The sequence below is a fragment of the Branchiostoma belcheri genome, unplaced genomic scaffold (assembly GCF_001625305.1).
Source record: "Branchiostoma belcheri isolate BF01 breed outbred unplaced genomic scaffold, Haploidv18h27 scaffold20, whole genome shotgun sequence".
Taxonomy (NCBI): Eukaryota; Metazoa; Chordata; class Leptocardii; order Amphioxiformes; family Branchiostomatidae; genus Branchiostoma; species Branchiostoma belcheri.
Window position 1 is genome coordinate 1,667,525 of NW_017803491.1, and position 18,035 is coordinate 1,685,559.

At 41.0% G+C, this 18,035-nt stretch overlaps 1 protein-coding gene across 8 annotated transcripts in view; it reads right to left on the reverse strand.

The window, feature by feature from the left end:
* Positions 1 to 8,409, reverse strand: part of LOC109469271 (protein quaking-like) — a 47,587-nt gene extending 39,178 nt beyond the window's left edge. For all 8 annotated transcript variants that reach the window (XM_019767767.1, XM_019767766.1, XM_019767765.1 and 5 more), the window contains exon 1: positions 8,282 to 8,409. In XM_019767767.1, the coding sequence (XP_019623326.1) occupies positions 8,282 to 8,329 (48 nt within the window). In that variant the 5' untranslated portion in view covers positions 8,330 to 8,409. The remainder of the gene's footprint in view (positions 1 to 8,281) is intronic.
* Positions 8,410 to 18,035: the final 9,626 nt, after the last annotated feature.

An 18,035-nucleotide genomic window follows, 5' to 3' on the forward strand; every position in this document is an offset into this window, starting at 1 on the left:
GGGTAAGCCCCCGCCACAAAGACGATTTCATCGTCGGGATTTAACGGGTGTAATGATGATAACATAGCGATTGACCGCAGGTGTTGCGACAAAAGTTAGTGGGGAAGTGATTTTGTTGTGAACTCTGCCCCCAATTTACCTTTGCGATGGGGGACTATCGGAGCGCTGAATTGCCTGAGACGGCGCCGTTTCGACAGCTGGGTCCTGGGACCTGCGAGAGTTCCGCACTGCTTTTTACAACTTCTCCAAGGTGTAAACACATCGTAAAAGCCCTGCTGTAATGGTGTAATGACCAGATAGCATATTACCTCAAAGCCTTGGAATGTGGATAAAACATCTTTCATGATCGAAATAAAAGGATGTCTTTACAGGGACGGCTGTAAATTAGTGATTTTGTTGCCGTGTTGGAATGGTGAACTGCAAGTAGCAGAGACTAGAAATAATTTTTGAACACTATATAATTCACATATACAAGAGGAGGCATAGGTCTCTAATTTTTCATGTAGTACCGCTTTTCAGTGCTGACAAAAATATGTTTTACCAAGTGATGAAATGGCAGACAGAAGAGTAGAGGCCATTTTATAAACCTACACAGGTCAACATCAAGTAGTTAATTTCGCTTGATTCTCATGTCCTTGATGAACTTGAGGGGAATGCGTCAGTTGAAGTCAATGTCACACGAACCTTCACCAGTAATAGTCGTTAAATATATTAAGAGTTAAACTTGGCTGTCCTCCAAGGCCGCCTTACAAGGGTGCATTGAGGGAAATACGGGTGCTCGTGTTTCCCTATAAAAATTCCGAAACACGAAAAGAGATGTACACTACATAGTTTGGCGATGATATCAAAAGTTCAATTAAGGACAGGCATTTATGATGCCCCAAATTGAACGTGTCATGCTATTCTTATTATTTTAGTCTTTTTAATAGGTAGGTACGAAAGGTCAAGGATATTCAAGCCTCTGCAAAGAGTAGAAAATTTGAGCGAGAAAAGATGTATTGAATTCAAGTGATCTCAGAATAACACTGACATAACCGAAGTACTTTGAAATCTTTTTTGGAAATACAAGAATTTCTAACATTTCCATCCTTGTTCTCCTGAGTTCTCTTGTTCGTACACCAGAACCTATGCAACCATTCAACTTTCTGTTAGGTAGACTATGTTCCAATCAGGAGTTATTTGGATAGCAGATTCTTCTAGGAATTTTATGTAGAACAAACAGGATGTAGCCAAATCAAAATATTGGTTCCTCTGTGCGATATGACGAACAGCAAAATCCATATATGGGAAACGTGATAATCACAGGAGATATGGTACAAAAGGAAAGTCACGTCCAAGTTCATGAAGGTTACAAAACTCAAAGGAAGTCATTGTTCAAACCACCAGTAACACCATCTCCCCTTGGCCCTTCTTCTGGCCACAGTGGATTACTTTTATGGTCAGTGTCTCAGATTGATTGCAGTTGCCATGGCGACGGCTGACAGTGCAGGGAAGTGGAGGGTGTGGTGATGGGAACAACATGTGAAGTTCATGGAAAGGTCAAGCCCAGGAGGCCTTGTGTGGGAGTAGTGGACAGTCACAGGAGTGTTTTACACCTGATTTCTTGTACTCTTTCCAAGTTTTGTGGGTTAGGATGTGCAAAAGTCCAGAAGAAAAGTTTCAGATCTTGAGGACAAAACTTTAGGTGCTTTATTGGCTCCAAAGAAAGTCAGTCACAATTGATAACTTTGACATTACTGCATTGATGAAGATCAGTTTACTGTACTATTGCCATGTGTTCCTTCAGATGTTTGTTTTTCAAGAATTTTGCTTCCTTTCAATTTCATGTCTATTTGCAAACATACTTCCAGATCTAATCCATATGGATTACCAACACTGGTTGGTGTCTATATGCTAACCATATCTGCCCGACCTCCCTCCATGACAGCATTCCTTGTCATCTCAGTTCTGACATCACCATGGTAACCAGGACCCTCCCCTCCCCTGCCACCAGTGCCTGTCAATCTTCATCAGGCCTGGGGGTGGGACTGACTGAGTCACAGGTCACAGACTTGACCTTTGGTGCAGGGGTCAGGCATGTTGATCCCAACATCATCTCTATGTAACTGGGACAGTATCCAGCCAGCGGCATGGATATAATTAGTTTTACGACTCATTTCTAATGAAATGTTTAAAATCAGGCCAACAGATCTGCACCCTTTCTCTCCTATTTGTCAAGAAGTCTATGGGACCCGCTGATGTTACAGAATCTTCAGTGACAATCAGTTCTTCAGTTTTAGAAAGTTAGCAGCTTATAGACAAGGTGGGGGTGGGATGGGGGTCATAAAGGTTGAAAATTGATAAGACTTTGTCAGCCCTTAGGCCACCCAAAAGTTAACTAGTTTTGTATTGATGAGGTGGTCCCAGAAACCCCTTTTCTGAATGGACACCAGATTATCGAAAACTATCATACGCATTTATGTTTCATCACATATCCCTTTATTTAGAGGTAGTTTCAAGGGATACTCATGGATTGTCTGTCACTTATTTTTTGCAACTTCTTACTTCTTCTTGCCCATTTACCAGTGGAGGAAAGCTAGATCAAAGTACATTTCGATTTTACATAAAACAAAAGTTGCCTGGCCTTATACCATTGCTGACAACTTCAGGAAGCTGCGAGTCAACCGATGGCAAAGTGTTGCTGCATGTTTCTACAGGGTACAGTCAGGTCACAACCGTCATGGCCGAGCAGTTACCACAACTTCAAAGGTGTGTGCCCAGGCAGCCAAAATGGGACTTCAGACAGCCCTAATGCACCAGCAGGGCATCCACAGCACCTGGGACAACATACAGACCCTCAGGGGACGTGGGGGTCAGGGGAGGAATGCCTGCTGGGTTCATTGCGTAGATGGGATGGCGCCTGAAAACCTGTAACCACTGCGAAAACTATCAACGGCTGACATTTTATGGTTTTGCAATATCGCACATCCTTAAGGAAGCGGCTTGGGTGATGGCCAATGTCTTTTTTGATGAATTATCATGACAAGGGCAGAGGCAGATGATCACATCACTTGGAGAGTGCAAACCTTTGCCAAGAGCGTAGACTCCTACCTCAGAGGATTGCTATGCTTGCTATCTGCAGTTCCAAAGGGTGCTACTAGAAATTAGCAATGTCTTCTGATCCAAAAGGAATACACACAGCTTTCATATTTCGGCACTGTATCTTGGATCTCCAAAATGATGCCACACAACATAAAATCTAGTTTGATGATCATGACCTTGCTCCTCTCCCAGTTTTTGACATTGACCTCTTGGTCTTCTTTACTACCCAAAGGTCAAGACAGGGTTTGTTTTTGACATTGACAGAGTACATGTTGGACCTTCCATCCTGACATTTCACACTGGAATACCTCCGTGATCTTTCATCCTGATCAGACAACCCATCTGCTCTGGTCTGCACACATTTTCAGTCAAACACTATTCTCAAATCTTTGAATTCAGGAACTCTTAGCTTGAATGTTTGAAGAAAGATTAAAAGATATCTTCTGTGAGTGAGTGTGTGTGACATTTCTTTTTGAATTAAATGTTACTAGAGTTGCTATTCTCTATAGAATACTTACAATTGCAAGCCTGTTTTGACATTGATTTGTATTCAGTTGAAAACAAATCAAAGGGAAGAATGGGGTAGTATGGTACTGGTTCCAAAGATGGTGCCTAACTTTCATGTCCCAAACAGACCTGTATAGGCTTTTTAGGAAATGTCTCAACATTTATCAAACATCACACTTCTAAAGGTCAGAAAACAACAATGCCAATGCAAATATGTTTTCAAGTAGTAAGCAAGAACTTCAGCCAAACAGTTGGTAACAATCCTGGTGGTCAAGGACAGCAACTGACCCACTGGTCAACTTGAACATCCATTAGACTCTGACCCTCCCACCCCATCCAACCATATGGGACCATGCTGTTGCTAAGCAACCCAGCAGATCAAAGACAAGCAAGAGTTGCAGACAAAAATGTTGCGCTTGTATTTGGGGGGCGTCATGTCAAGCTTAGCATAACTGACCAAGTATAGCAGTCTGACTTTGCCAATGTTGAGCTGTGACATTGGTATAGTGGGTCACTTGATAGAAGCCAACAAATGTTATTATTCTGTGACAGTGTAATTCTGATTTTAGAATGTACGTTTTGCTGAGAAGAATTCTAGACAAGTTTGTTTTATAATAGGAACGACTACAAAATATGACATGTCAAATGTGAGCATAAATTTGATGAAGGAATAGGAGTAGTTAGTCTACAGCTCTTCCAAAATGCAGTTGTATAAGCACTCGCAAAATGTCAAAACCGGAAGAAACGCTTGCTTTGCACGCCGATAATCCACAGCCATGCCAGAACAATATAACACCCAGCCAGCAGACACCGTACAATTAATTACTCCTCTTCTGGCCGAAGGAACACCTGCAAAATTTATAGACACTGCGGTTGATGTTACTGCTCCTTCAACTGAGAAATGGAAGGTAATTTCTATGAATACTTAATAATAGGCTGGTCTGTGGATGCCCTTTCCGTAAAAGCCAGCGCTAACCTCAACATTTATCAGCAAGGACGCGTACAGTTTGCCATGGTCTGATTGCTCCTTGGTGGGTCTACCCACGTTGTGCTATATAGGCATGCTGCTGATGTGTTTATACACTAACAAATGGAAGAAAATGTTTGTCTAATATGTAATATCTAATCATTGTAAAAGTGATTCTCTTTGCCAGCATTTAGGTTAGATCCTAAGCTGTCTCTATTTTAATTCCATCTTTAGATATGTGTGTAGTAGTTTAATGTGTATAGGAGGTTAGGCTTATTATTGTTGATCATATGATTCATATGTTTGTGCATGCAGATAACTGAAGAAGCTGATCCTAATGATTTCGAGATATTGCCTTTGGAATGAGGAGTAAATGTTTGTTACATGTACAATATGATCATATATCATCATCATCGTTACATCATACAGTTGGGCAACCTTGCTTTTCATACAGTATGCATTCTGATATGACAAGAACTGTTTCACTTCTGTAATTTCTGTTTAAAACTTCCTGGTAGTCAGTCGTTGGTTGGCTAGGTGCCACTGTCTCAGGAACAACAACAGCAGCAGGCACCATCAAAGTGTTACAAATCACCGCCGTGCAAACTACCCTTCTGTAGAGCAGCTGCCGGGCCGCCGCACGACGACTGCATATCGATAGGGGAAGATTTGCGCCGGGATCTGGCCCGTCAGACGACGTTGCGGAGACAATCATGGCGGGACAGCTCAGTGGAGCTTCACATTAAGATTTATAGATATATAATATCCCATAATCTTCCTCGATCTATCACCACTTGTTGGGAGGGTGTCTAACGGGCTGCCGAATGTATGCCCGATGCGAGCGGCTCAATCCCCCAATCTCGGAGCTGCTCGGCAACGCGGCACTTACAGGTCTATCATTGGACGGCGAACGCATTTGTTCAATCCGGCGCGCTGCCTTTCTATCGACTGAGCAGCACTAAAAGCGGCATTACGTTCAGTTGGAAAACGGGCCTGCAACAGTGTATCCCCCCATCAAGAGGAATCTGAGGAACACTATGATGAAATGGGTGCACTGTGTAAGGGAATTAGTGGCTCAGGCTCAATTTCACAGTAAAGCACTCCTGACACATGCACGGTCTAGTGATGTACACTTCATGGCTTTCAGGGGCATCTTCCTGACTTCAATTCCATTTTCCTGGTTTTGTAGTAGCTGCGCTGTAATAGTCCCGATTCAAACCTTTCAATTGGGCACTCAATACAGGCCAGCACACACCACACTGGCTCCAATACCAGCTGACAATGCGTCAGGTTAACGGTCTCGGGAGGGGGATCATGATATCATAAGATATTTATAGAGCAATAGAGAGCCAACCACTGTCTTGTCAATCCAGCTGCTGCTGTGGACTCCCCAAACCGGTATGTGGCAGGGGAACGGGAGGTCAGAGCCGTAGTTAAACATATTTTCATATCATATCAATAACTGGTGCCTGTCTGTCACAGGAAGACAGCTGGGGGAGACCTAACCCTCTGAAGAATTTTATCTTATCACATGATAGACTGTTGGATAGGGAGGGGAGGGGGGTGGGGTTACTATGATGCCGTGTTACTACACAGACGAATAATAGATCACACACTTAGTAGTAAATGTTATAGCCTTGTCCCTAGGAATAGAGCTCGTTCTTGGGGAGACTTCACAATATAAAAATGCATTGATTTTTCATAACTTTGATCATATCATACCAAATCGGCTACACCATTGGGTGCACTTGGCCAAAGCACTGGTGCCATTTCCAGTCACTGCCTATCCTTGATGGAATAATATGCTGTTCCATGCAATATTGATATTGTACAGCATCTTGAAAGATATAAAGTGCTGGTGCAACAAGAACCTTATTACCGTTATGTCTTATTCAACGCTTCTCAGAGGTGATAAGCTTTGTGATAAACTTTTATCGCACAATTATTGCAGAGCGTCTAAATCAGAATTCAATGGGATTAACAGCTAAAATGTTACGTCAATGGTGATTCAATGATTATGGTCGTAGCATTTCGAGATGACAGACTCAATGCCGCAACAACCTTCATATTTTCTATCTCAGCGTAGTCGGTACTACGTAACTTTATCTTCAAGTGCGTTTCCAAGGATTTTTTTTTTACTTCCGGGTACAAAAGTATTTTTGGTGCAGCTGAGCTGTGTGTTTGTCATGACAGAATGTGGGTGTGGAGAAGATTGACAGGCACTATGACATAAGGTCAAAGGTCTCAGAATCTGACTAGGGGGCCAGCAGGAGCTACAGAGGTCAACATTGAGGAATTCAGTATGCATATTTTCCAGAAGTCTCAAATCTCTGATTTCTTGTGGCTTTTGTTGCAAATGCCCCCAAGGATGCCATCAACATGTTGACAGGAAGCTTTCTAATCACCAACTTGAAAATTTGTGAACCAAGGCCAAAGTTGATTTGATTCACCCTGACTCATCATGATTGTTGGCAGAGATAAATGTTGACGTTTGGCTGACAAAAAAGGCACAATTCATGCCAAACCTGTTGTTACAGTACTTCCCGTGCTATACTGACTGGAGTGGAGGCCTGCCAAGTTCTAAAATGTAACGATCAACTTCAGCATTTTGGCTTGGAGTTCTTCCACTAAGCATGGTCCCAGTAATTAGCAAAATCATTGGGCATCCTACCAAATGGCACGATCTACCCTGCATACTGGCACACTACATGTTCCCTAGTAGTAATAGTAGTATCCAGTCTTGGATTTTCATTCATGCAGAAAAGAATGACTGGTTGTTAAAAGCACCTGGATGTTTCAGCAACTCCAACAGCGAAAATGAAATTCCACAAAACTTTTTCATTCATTTGCCTTTTTTGTGACATTTTTCTCAATGGCATAAATTAAGTTCATGATCATTTTAGCTGAAGAGAAGACCATCTGTAGAGGCATTTTGTGACTCCTAGATAACTTAAACATCTGCTGGGAGAATCAAGCCTATTTGAAGATGGAGAGTGTGAAATTCCCCAGCTCTGGAGTGGATATTGGGCTGAAAGGTTATACACAACTGATTTAGCGTTGGCCAAACATTTTCGCACGACCCCTGGCCCTCCGCAATCGCGGCGCCGATATTTCACACAAGTACGCCCTCTCTTCACACGCCCAAATATGTAGTGGTTCTTATTTCTGACGAGGATGGTCTACGAGGCGAGAAGAAGATTCTTGAGTGTGCTATCTTCGCTCGGCGCTCACGCCAAGTGGTATCCAAATATGGTGGTCCGTTTTAACTGCCTTGCATTAATAGAAATGCTTCAAGAATGAAGACATTTTGCAAGCATCAGGCCAAGTTTAGAAACTGAATTATACCACAACATGTACAACAACATATTAACTTTCATGTTCAAATTCATTTAAAAATTTCAAGTCTTGGAAAGAAGTTCAAGTTAAGAGATTCAAGTTAACAGAGAATTTAAAATGGTACATTAAAGTCTGCACAACAACTCCCTTGGATCTAAATACCTTTTCCCTAATATATGGCTATGGTTACACCCATGGCAGCAATGGAGGAGAAAATCTAGCTCCAAGTCCAACCATTCCAAACGACACCTTTGACCCAGATAAGAGCCTAAATACTGTAGGCACTAATAGAAGACTGTCCTATAAGGAACACAATGCGATACAAAATCAATTTAGACTCCAGCAAGTACGCAACAAGCAATGACGGTGGCACTAAGTTGTAATACTCACGTCTGGGTGTTCTTTAACTGGCACGTATAGTTTTTCCGATAACGTCATTGTGGGGCCGTCTGGCGCTGGAAGCTCTAGCGGCTTAGAGTTGTTCAACTTGAACAGGTTTACCCGAACTTTGCTGATTTCTGCAAGAGAATGAAATGGTGAAAAGGTTAGCTTGAAAATTAGATCAGCTTTACACAAGATTTTTTCTATTGTGGTACGGGATTTTTTCTTAAAGAGAAAGAATAACTATTACCAACATGTTCAATGATCCTTGGACTTGAACATAAAGACACTTATCATGATCAGTATCGACCATGAACTTATGAGTTGAACAAAGATTTAAAACCTCCCAAATTACTGATATAATAAATCAATACTAATGATGATTTGAGACACACAAAGATACACATCTTTAATTTCTTATCGTATTGACAACTGGTATGCTTGAGGAGCATTATCTCTCAATGCTATCTTAGTGCGTCCTTGGTTGACCTTCATTTTCACACAAGGCAATTCCCAGAAAAACTCGGATAAACAACAAAAAATCATAGTTCACAGCATAAATTATCCCTGCTGAAATAATGTGTTCCCCACACTAATTAATATAATCAAGCACGGCATCAACAATGTAACATATAGAGCTTTCCTACTTTGCTGGTCTCCTGTGTAATATCATTAAACAGCCTGGTATTGAATTAACCTAGCAAGAGTCACCTTGAAATGAAGGAATCTACCACCATAAAATTGATTTCCCCAGAAAAGAGAAATAATTTATGTAGCATCAATAGTGTTAACAACTTTCTAATGTTAGTTGTTACTCTGCATTTACTTTCTTATTACTCATTTTCTTAACGCTTTGATAGCTTTGCTGAAACATTGCCATTATGTTCCTTATTAGCATGCAGAATGATACTTGTTTTTCATCTGTGAAGTGCTGTGTAGTCTACTGCACACCCTGTGACTTTGGAGTAGTGTTCATCACACATGTGCAGTCAGTCTTGTACTCTGACAATGCACTGTAATTTCTGAAATGTTTGTAGTTTGATTTTCACCATCATTACCATTACACTGCAAATATGTCTTTTGTGTTTCTATTGAAATGTTTTAACTGTGAACACTGCGCACTTTTCTCTCATGCCGAGAAATAAATCTTCCGCAAAAGTACAATGTATATGCATTTAAACTATGTACCAGAAAAGGACAATAAATACAGTACTGTAGACAATGAGTGTCTTGAGTTAGTTGGTACCTTCATGTGTGTGTTGGGGGGTAGCACTATTGGACAATTTGTTGTTAATTTGCTACCGCAATAGAAAAAACAAACTTATTTCATCTCACAATTGAGCTAAAGAATTATTTCAACACACATCGGTTAAAACTTTCTATGCATGCCACGACTTCTGCAACAAAATCAAGACAATGACGACCTCTTGCGCGCTAGACAAGCAAAGAGCTGTTTATCAATTCCCCTTCTGAAGTGTGCAGTCGTCGCAGAGTGAGACTTCAAGGTCGAAACAGGAATTGGTTTTGAGCAGGCGACCGAGAAGCCTAGAATTCCATTTGAGTTGGGCGAGTTAATGAGTCGTCGGGGTTCCCGTCCCCATCAGGGGGAAATGAAGACAAGCTAGCTGGTGGACAGCGGAATCATCGGGCTAAATGGCCCAGGAAACTAGAGCGCCATCATCTACGCATCAGGAGTTTTGGGACAGTTACTCTCCATGTAAATATCTGCCTCTGAGAATACTGCGGATCTTTGGGTATAAGTAGCTTATAAGGCAATTTTGAAAGGAATCGTTGTTAAACTTTGTCTTTGTTAGACTTTTAAGGGAAAACCAATTCTAACTTGCATTGGAAACAGCAATATTGGAAAGTGTGTGGGGGGGGGGGAACTACTTTCATCTATTTCTGTTTCAAGTTCAGTGCTTAACCTACTTTATATTATGTATAGAGGGCCACTCTACTCTTTTGATAATACATAGTTGCTATGCTTTCCGGCTCCCAGTTCACAATTTGCAACTTTTTCGCTGCTTATACATTTATCTTTCTCATAAAATCTCGAGATATCCGTGCAAAAGTGACATAAAGATTAAAGACGCGTACTTCGCTGTCACTCTAACACAGTAGGAAATGGTGCTTTTGAAGAATTTTCTCTTTTGATGTACTCTTGTAGAGAAGCATGACGCTGGGAAAGTGGATTATGTCCATTAGGGGCCCAATGATTGTGCCATTATTGGACCACCAGGGAAATTCTCCAGTTCAGCGAACGCGAAGACGGTGGCAGATGGTGGGAACTCGTCGTGGCGCCGTTCGCGGAAGCATTACCTAACAAAACGGCTTCCATCGGCGCCTGCAAATCACGACAAAATATCGTTTGCCACTGAGAATTAGCTGACATACAAGGATGCAAATAAATAAAAATAACCAAATTTTTTAGGTAAAATGATAAATGTATTTTGTGGACTCTTGGGTCAATGATTATGATAACTGATTATGATAACTGATTATGTGATCTATGCCAGGACAAATATCTTTGAAAACTATTAGCAACCAACTGACCGTGATATTTTTGGTCCAGGTAAGTCTACTACAATCCTTACTATGGAACCAAGACCACCTAGAAATATTGACAGATTAGCACCATCACTCATCCAATCTTCCAAACCAACTTTTCAGTGTGTGGACCACATAGGAAGGAAGTGGGAAGAAATGAAAACTTCCTGTTATGAAACTGGCCAAGCCCTTGACTTTCCAACCCTGGCCCGTCTCAAGAGAGCCTTGTCAATTAGAGGGTTTGCAACTAAATACACTTTGCCAGCCCCTCTTTGTGGTCGAACAAAACTGTCTGTTGATAGGCATGGTACAAACTGATTGAACCATCCCCAACTTTGTGGGTATCCAGAGTTTTCTTCCTTTGTAAGCCCTTGGCTACAAATAGAATATAGATGTGGTATACTCACTTTGTCATTGCTGTTTTCTCTTTTCAAAATACTAGTCCAATAAACTCTTTGCTTCAAGTTTCTCACGAATTTCCTAAAAATTATAATGATTCATTAATTTTCCATTGGAATAGATATCAGCTTCAAAAGTCTTTTATTTGTTGAGATAGGTGTCCTCTATCTTTGTGTGTGTGAAATACAGAGAAAGAAACTGCCTCTGCCAACCCTTTTACTATTCTGTTTGTTTATTTGCAGGCCTAATGTTGTACAGGGTGAGGCTTTCAGCCTATACACTCCCCAGATGGCAGTAGTCCTGGGAAGCTGGAACTGTTATCCCCCTGGTTTTGGTCCATGAAGGCAGAGATCCCCTGACAAATGTACAGGAATGGTCCACAGCTGGCATGACAGGGCTGGACTATTTACTCTGATTTGCTGAAATTTTGTATCCAGGGGTCGGCAACAGTGAAAGAAAAACATTTGTAGGTTTTATGGTAGCATCCAATCTGAGATGGTCAGATTTCCTGATACCGAGTTGGTCGTACATATTGTACTGTAATAACGATCTGATGCTCAAACGTTTGACATGCTATTGCTCCATATGGGTGATGTGTCATGATCAGATAACATCAATGATCAATGGAATTTGAGGATTCCTTTCAAAGCATTCAAGGAAGCTTCAACAAAGGGGCTGTACAATTCTACAACTGCTATCAAAAGGGATGCTACAATATCAATCCGAAAGGTACCATAAAAAGAGAAAGATGTACTACAAATTATTATAGACAGATCACCTTTGAACAAACAGCTCTCTGTTCAGGAGCTTTATACACTCCAGAATGGCTCATGGCCAAGGTCTTTCTAAGAGGACTGAGGCAAATTTTCTTTGGGGACAATGTTGGCCACAGGAGCTAGTCTGTGTAGGCCCTGGAAACAGTCTGGCTCCAGGGCTGCTCACAACTATCTGTTGAGTCACTGTTTTGTTCTGTCATCACTAAATGCTTTTAATCAGTTCCATCCTGTGGACACCCCATGATTCATATCTCTGATCCATCTTCCTGTAAATGGTTGCTTACAATCTAATGCATATTTCAATGTAATCATATAAGTGGCAACTATACCATTTCCTGTGGTGACATCTGCTTTGCTAATACACCTTTCTAACTCTACTTAAAACAAATACAAAGGTTCTGTTGTTTATTTCAAGAACATATGTTAGTTATCTTCAAAATCAAAACCCTCCCAATTTCGATCTTGGTCACTTTCTCCCCTTTTGGTTTGCCGTGATAGATTCATTCTTCTGAGGATCTGTTGCAGTATTTTTTGACACACAGGGCAGTGGGGGTCACCCCTGCAAAACTAGAAACACACTGACCACTTGAAGCTTACCATTTGTTGCAGATTAAGTCCAGTGTCCCTTGTTAATCATGTCAAAGTTTGTCAACTCTGCTAGGTTTTTTTCCTGAAGTTCACTGACCTTCACATTATATACAACTTTCTTCTAAGTGACAGCTACAAACAAATTACAGAGCTTTACTTCTTTCCATTTTTCCAGAATTTCAACCCCAAGTCAGTAAATAATCACCATAAGTCATCATCATCATCTTCATTACTGCTAAGCCCATAATATACCTGATTACTAAATATTATTAGTAATGTTCTCTAACATCTCTTGCAAGATGACCACTGAACAAATTATGCCAACTTTTCGACAAGTACAAGTATGGGCTAACACCTTGGCTGCTAATCCTTCCATCGAAACACAAGTGAATCTTCCCCTTCTACAACATAGCTGACATAAGGAACCCATCATAGATCAGAGATCACTTATCTGAACAACTGTAAATCATCCCTGTGATGCCTAATCTCTTACCTTGTTCCCTCAGGACCAGTGGACTAGCAACATGCTGCTTTCCTATCAGTGAGTTCAGCCCTGAAACATTTTAACTTGATGTCTAGCATTTTCTCCCAATTAGGAGTTACTGAAACCCAGGCATGGGAACACTGTGTCTTCCAACCAGTGCACTACTTCAAATGGTATAACACTGTGATCTGACCCCCCACCCACACACCAAACCCTTGGGCTAGGAATACAGTCTTTGTAGATGTGGCTGATACACTACAAAGACATTTGGCCAGAACAACAAACCATCTTTTATCCTTATGTTAAGCTTAAGTCCAGAATCATGCTTTAGATTTTTTAATTAGAAGGTAGCAGACGAACAACCATTGAGTGTTTGGCCTAATTCATTAGATTGGTGGAGATGGTTATCTTATATGTTGCATACCTTTGCGGAAAGATTGAGGTAAATTAACATAGCTAATGTTTCAATAACCACCATCAAAGACTGAACTACTATTGAATCTTTTCATATTTCTTGTATTGTACATCCATGATATACTGCAACATGAAGAGGAGTTGCTGAAAACATAATCCAGACAAAATCCCAAGTATTGCGCCACAGTTAGACAGTTTACACAAACGGAGCAGATTACAGAAACTTGATCATCTAGTTTACTTTCTTTGCAATCCCTTTCCCCTTTTTAATCTCAGACAAACACAGACATTTGGGCTATTAGTATTACTGTTTTAAGTTTTTGTTCTGAAAATCTTTCGTCTAGGATTCTTTACTATTGTGGGTTAGCTTGGGATCAATTTCTCCTGCCTTCCCAGTTGTGTTTATCTAAATCTTGGGTAACAAAACCCCACCAAAGTCCAAACACTGAAAAACAACAATTTTGCTGTGAAGCAAGACCATGCTGTTTGTTCAAGGGGCAACTTTCTTGAGGAGGCCGGAATCTGAGATCCAAGATGTCTTCCCACCCACACAACTCTTCCAACTGGCCAGCAAGCCAGGTCACCCTGGTGAGCTGGACAGTTACAATAACATGGGCTTATTTGTCCTGACAGTCCCATGACCAGGGTACACAGCATTTAATGAATGCTGCCAATGTTTACTTAGATTCCTATATCAGCTCTGGGCTTGTCCATGCCTCTGGCAAGAAACACTAACAGAAAAATCAGACTGCGACATTCTAACTCAATCTCCAAGCAGATCTTTTGGTGGTAAGGCAGTTTTCCTCACACAATTTGTAATGATAAGCCATGTACATTTTTTATACCATGTCCCAATACAACAAATCATGAAACAGAGAACAAAGAATCAATTTTATGTTGCCCTCTTGGCCACAAGAAATTGCCAACAGCTTGACCAATATTGGCTACCACATGTCATTTAATGACATAAATGGTCAATTAAATCACTTCCACATTATGAATATAAAATGTGATGATTGGGATTAGCTGCAAGAATGATCTGAAGATCCCTCCTCTCAGACCAAAAAGGGGGATAATCTCATGGATTTAGGGATTAACTAACAGAATAGCCAATCCATACTACAGATAATATCAGGCTTAATTGTTTTATGATCCACATCAAACACAAAACCTTGGGGTTAATCAATGCAAGAAAATAACACAGTAGTAACATGTCTAAACTGCATACATTTTCCTCTTCCTTACTCTACATATATTTTCTACAATGACTGTCCCTGTCGGAAACTATTACAATCACAGTCACCACATTGCCATAATCCTAAACCCCTGGGCTATTTAACTGCTGCTATTCATTGCCTTTGGGCTACACTTGGGCAGGTGTCCCTAGAGACATAATGACTTCATTAACTCTGCCATCAGCCAAGGTTATCACATGGGAATGACCCAAAACCTCCACAGGGTTGACTGGAAAAGGCTGACACATCCCAGTTGGCCCCCCTCTGATGCTGCTAAACATGTGGTAAAGCTGGGATGGGTACAACATGTGGGGATATGACAGTGATGTGGCTTTGCATGATTTCTCCTGGTGATTTGACAACATTCTTTCACCTCAGGGCCACTCCAAGAAAATTACTGGTTTTAGTTGTGGTTATGAATGAATCATCATGATGATGAAAGAATTGTTTAGGGTGGCTAAGTTTGTGTCTTTGTTCTAATAGCTTCCGTTGTATGGTGGATGGGAGATGATTTAGACAATTGACTGGGATGTCATCCCAAAAGGCTGGCACCTATGTGGATGAATTTAGGAGGTGGTAAAATTCCTGATTAAGTTACACCATGCAATCCTCTCCACAGTTCCAAAACATTCTCACGAAAACCCAAAACAACTCACTGAGATCTGTGAACTTGAAGGTCAAGACAACCTTAAACACCTGCCGGAAGTCTACTCTGAAATCTATTTCTTTTGTTCTCATTGTAGAAAAAAAATAGTATGTTACTATTGTTACGGAATCCATTCAGCTTTTATTTTATTAAAAAATGCATGGATAACAGAGAATTTCATTAGTTAGGCCGAACATACCATCACTTGATTCTATCCATACCTACAGTTTGATGTCTTGCAATGTGACCAGTCATCACAATAAAACCTGATTTATGTGCTTACTCTAGGGAGAAACAGCCAACCAACTGGAAAAGAAAGAGTACTATTTCTGGACTCCAGAGGTTACTGAACTCTCCAAATTTACTGGTCAACCCCTTGGTTTATTTACATTTCCCAGAAACCATTTGAAGAGAAGATTTTCCAGATTGCAACTGGCAGGTGCACATCTGGCTATAATTATGTCACTTCTGTGAAAGGCCATCCACACTTGTGTAGGAGAATGTTGTTGTGCAAGATGACATTTTGTGATCTGGCATAACCAACATTACTTAGCATACTTCAATCCATGTGTGTATGGTGTATATTACCACTCTCTCCATATCAATACATTAACACTGGGACTGTTTATTATTAGCATAGTGTATCATAACATCTTCAATTTTACCAACCTCTGATCTAATTGGGCATTTGGCACTCTGCCTAGATGTACCCCCCTATTCCATCAGTGACCAAATCATGCAAGTATATAATGGAGCTATTCTGCCCATAACGGAGCTAATCAAAACAGCAGTGCCCCTCCTGTGCTATCCACCAGTTAATGAATTTAATTTACTCCCATCTGCAAAGTGTTTTGACCATATTACTGACTCCTGATTAAATCAATACAGTTGGAGTTCAATAAAGATGGGATAAGGGAGCTGCTGAATGAACAAGTATATGGAGATTAGACAACAGCATGGATATTGTCCAGGGACCAGAATGCTATGCTTCTTCCGATCTTCCCCATATTTTGCCCATATGCACCCATATGATACCTACAGTATCGAATACTGGGCAGTTGTTACTTCCAGTTAAGAAAGAACTATTGTTTTGGGTGGCCAAACTGTGGTCTATGTATATGTTCATCTAGATAGAGTAGGTTGACAGCACACGGATGGGAGATTGACAGGCAGAATGACAGGAGATCAAAGGTTTCATAATCTGGCTGGGGAGCTGGCAAGAATAAAAGGTCAACATTAGGGGAATTTAGGAAGCTGAGGATTGCATACTTAACTTCCTAGAAGTCTGAAATCTCTCTGGTTTTGTTTGCGCTCTAGCCATGTTTCCTGTACAGATCCAGCATCACAAACTACTTCTGAAAAACAAACTGTGATGTGTCTGGTAGTGATACAATTTTGGTCCCCCCCCCCCACTCATTCTCATTTGGGACAGACATTCTGAACCCTCTTCCTGACCCCTTGGGATAGTCCAACTCAGGGGGAGGGGTGGACATCAAAGTGACTGTACATACCACAGCTGAAATGTTTTCCCACTTGATTAATGATAGTGACTGTCCTACACCTTGTAACAGGACCCTTTTAATCATCCCTTTATTTAGACCAGATATGTGCTAATAGTATCAGGTCGCTTCCATTTCAAACTGCAACATTTTCATTCTGTAATCCATACTGGTGGAATCTAACCCCATGCAACCCTGCTACGACCCTTGCCACTTGCCAAGGATATTGTCTACATTTAGGAGACCTTGTCCTCCTTTTCTTGTATCGTACGACAATTAAAATAGCAACAAAGGTTTCTAGCTGGTCATTTTGACCGATATCTTTTATCCTTCATGCATGGAGTAACTCAAAAGGCAAGCACAGCAAGTAACGGTGCTAAAATGGGAACAGGAATCGTTACTTTGTTCTTCTGCTATGTTACAGTGATTTATAGTGCAACACATGTAAGCTCCTGACAAGAAAAAGGGGTGTTCGATGACCAACAGTTATGGAATAGTAACTTTTGGGTTGCAACAAAATGATATAGCAATCATACTATACTCGTATCATATCATAGTGAGTTGGTAGAGAGGTGTGGCTTCTGATAGTATACTACGGTAGTTGTATCTATTGCCAAATATGGAAACAAGTCTATTTTTGCAGTAGAGATCATCATGATCCATTGCCCTACTAAGACCAGAGGGTAAAAGGTTCACCTATGCCAGCCAAAGTTCACCAGCTTGGACAAACTGCGTATCATTGCGGGCTGTCTCCGCTTTCTCTCTGTAGTATGTGACAATGCAGGGACCGTACGACAATGGCGTATATAGTTCAGGGATGGAAGAAATGGCCGTAGAGAAAAGCAGCTTTTTGTACACAGGCCTGGAAATTTGCAATTCTTTTCTTTCCATTCTTGCACATTTCTCCTGCGTCTGCACTCCCTGCTAGGGCAGCGGCACAAACGCTTCATTGAGGCCCATTGTGCCGCGATCCCATAGAATTCCCATTGTACCCACAACATCAAGCATTCATGGCAAAAATCCCATTTACCAGAACAATCGGACCTCCTGAACAGTAAACCACCACAAAACTAACTCCCCTGCATATGCACAGCTCATTTTAAACCGTATCCCCTAGCCCTTTCGTATTGCGAAAACACTCCTCGGAGATAAGGAATCTGCATGTATGGCTGTTT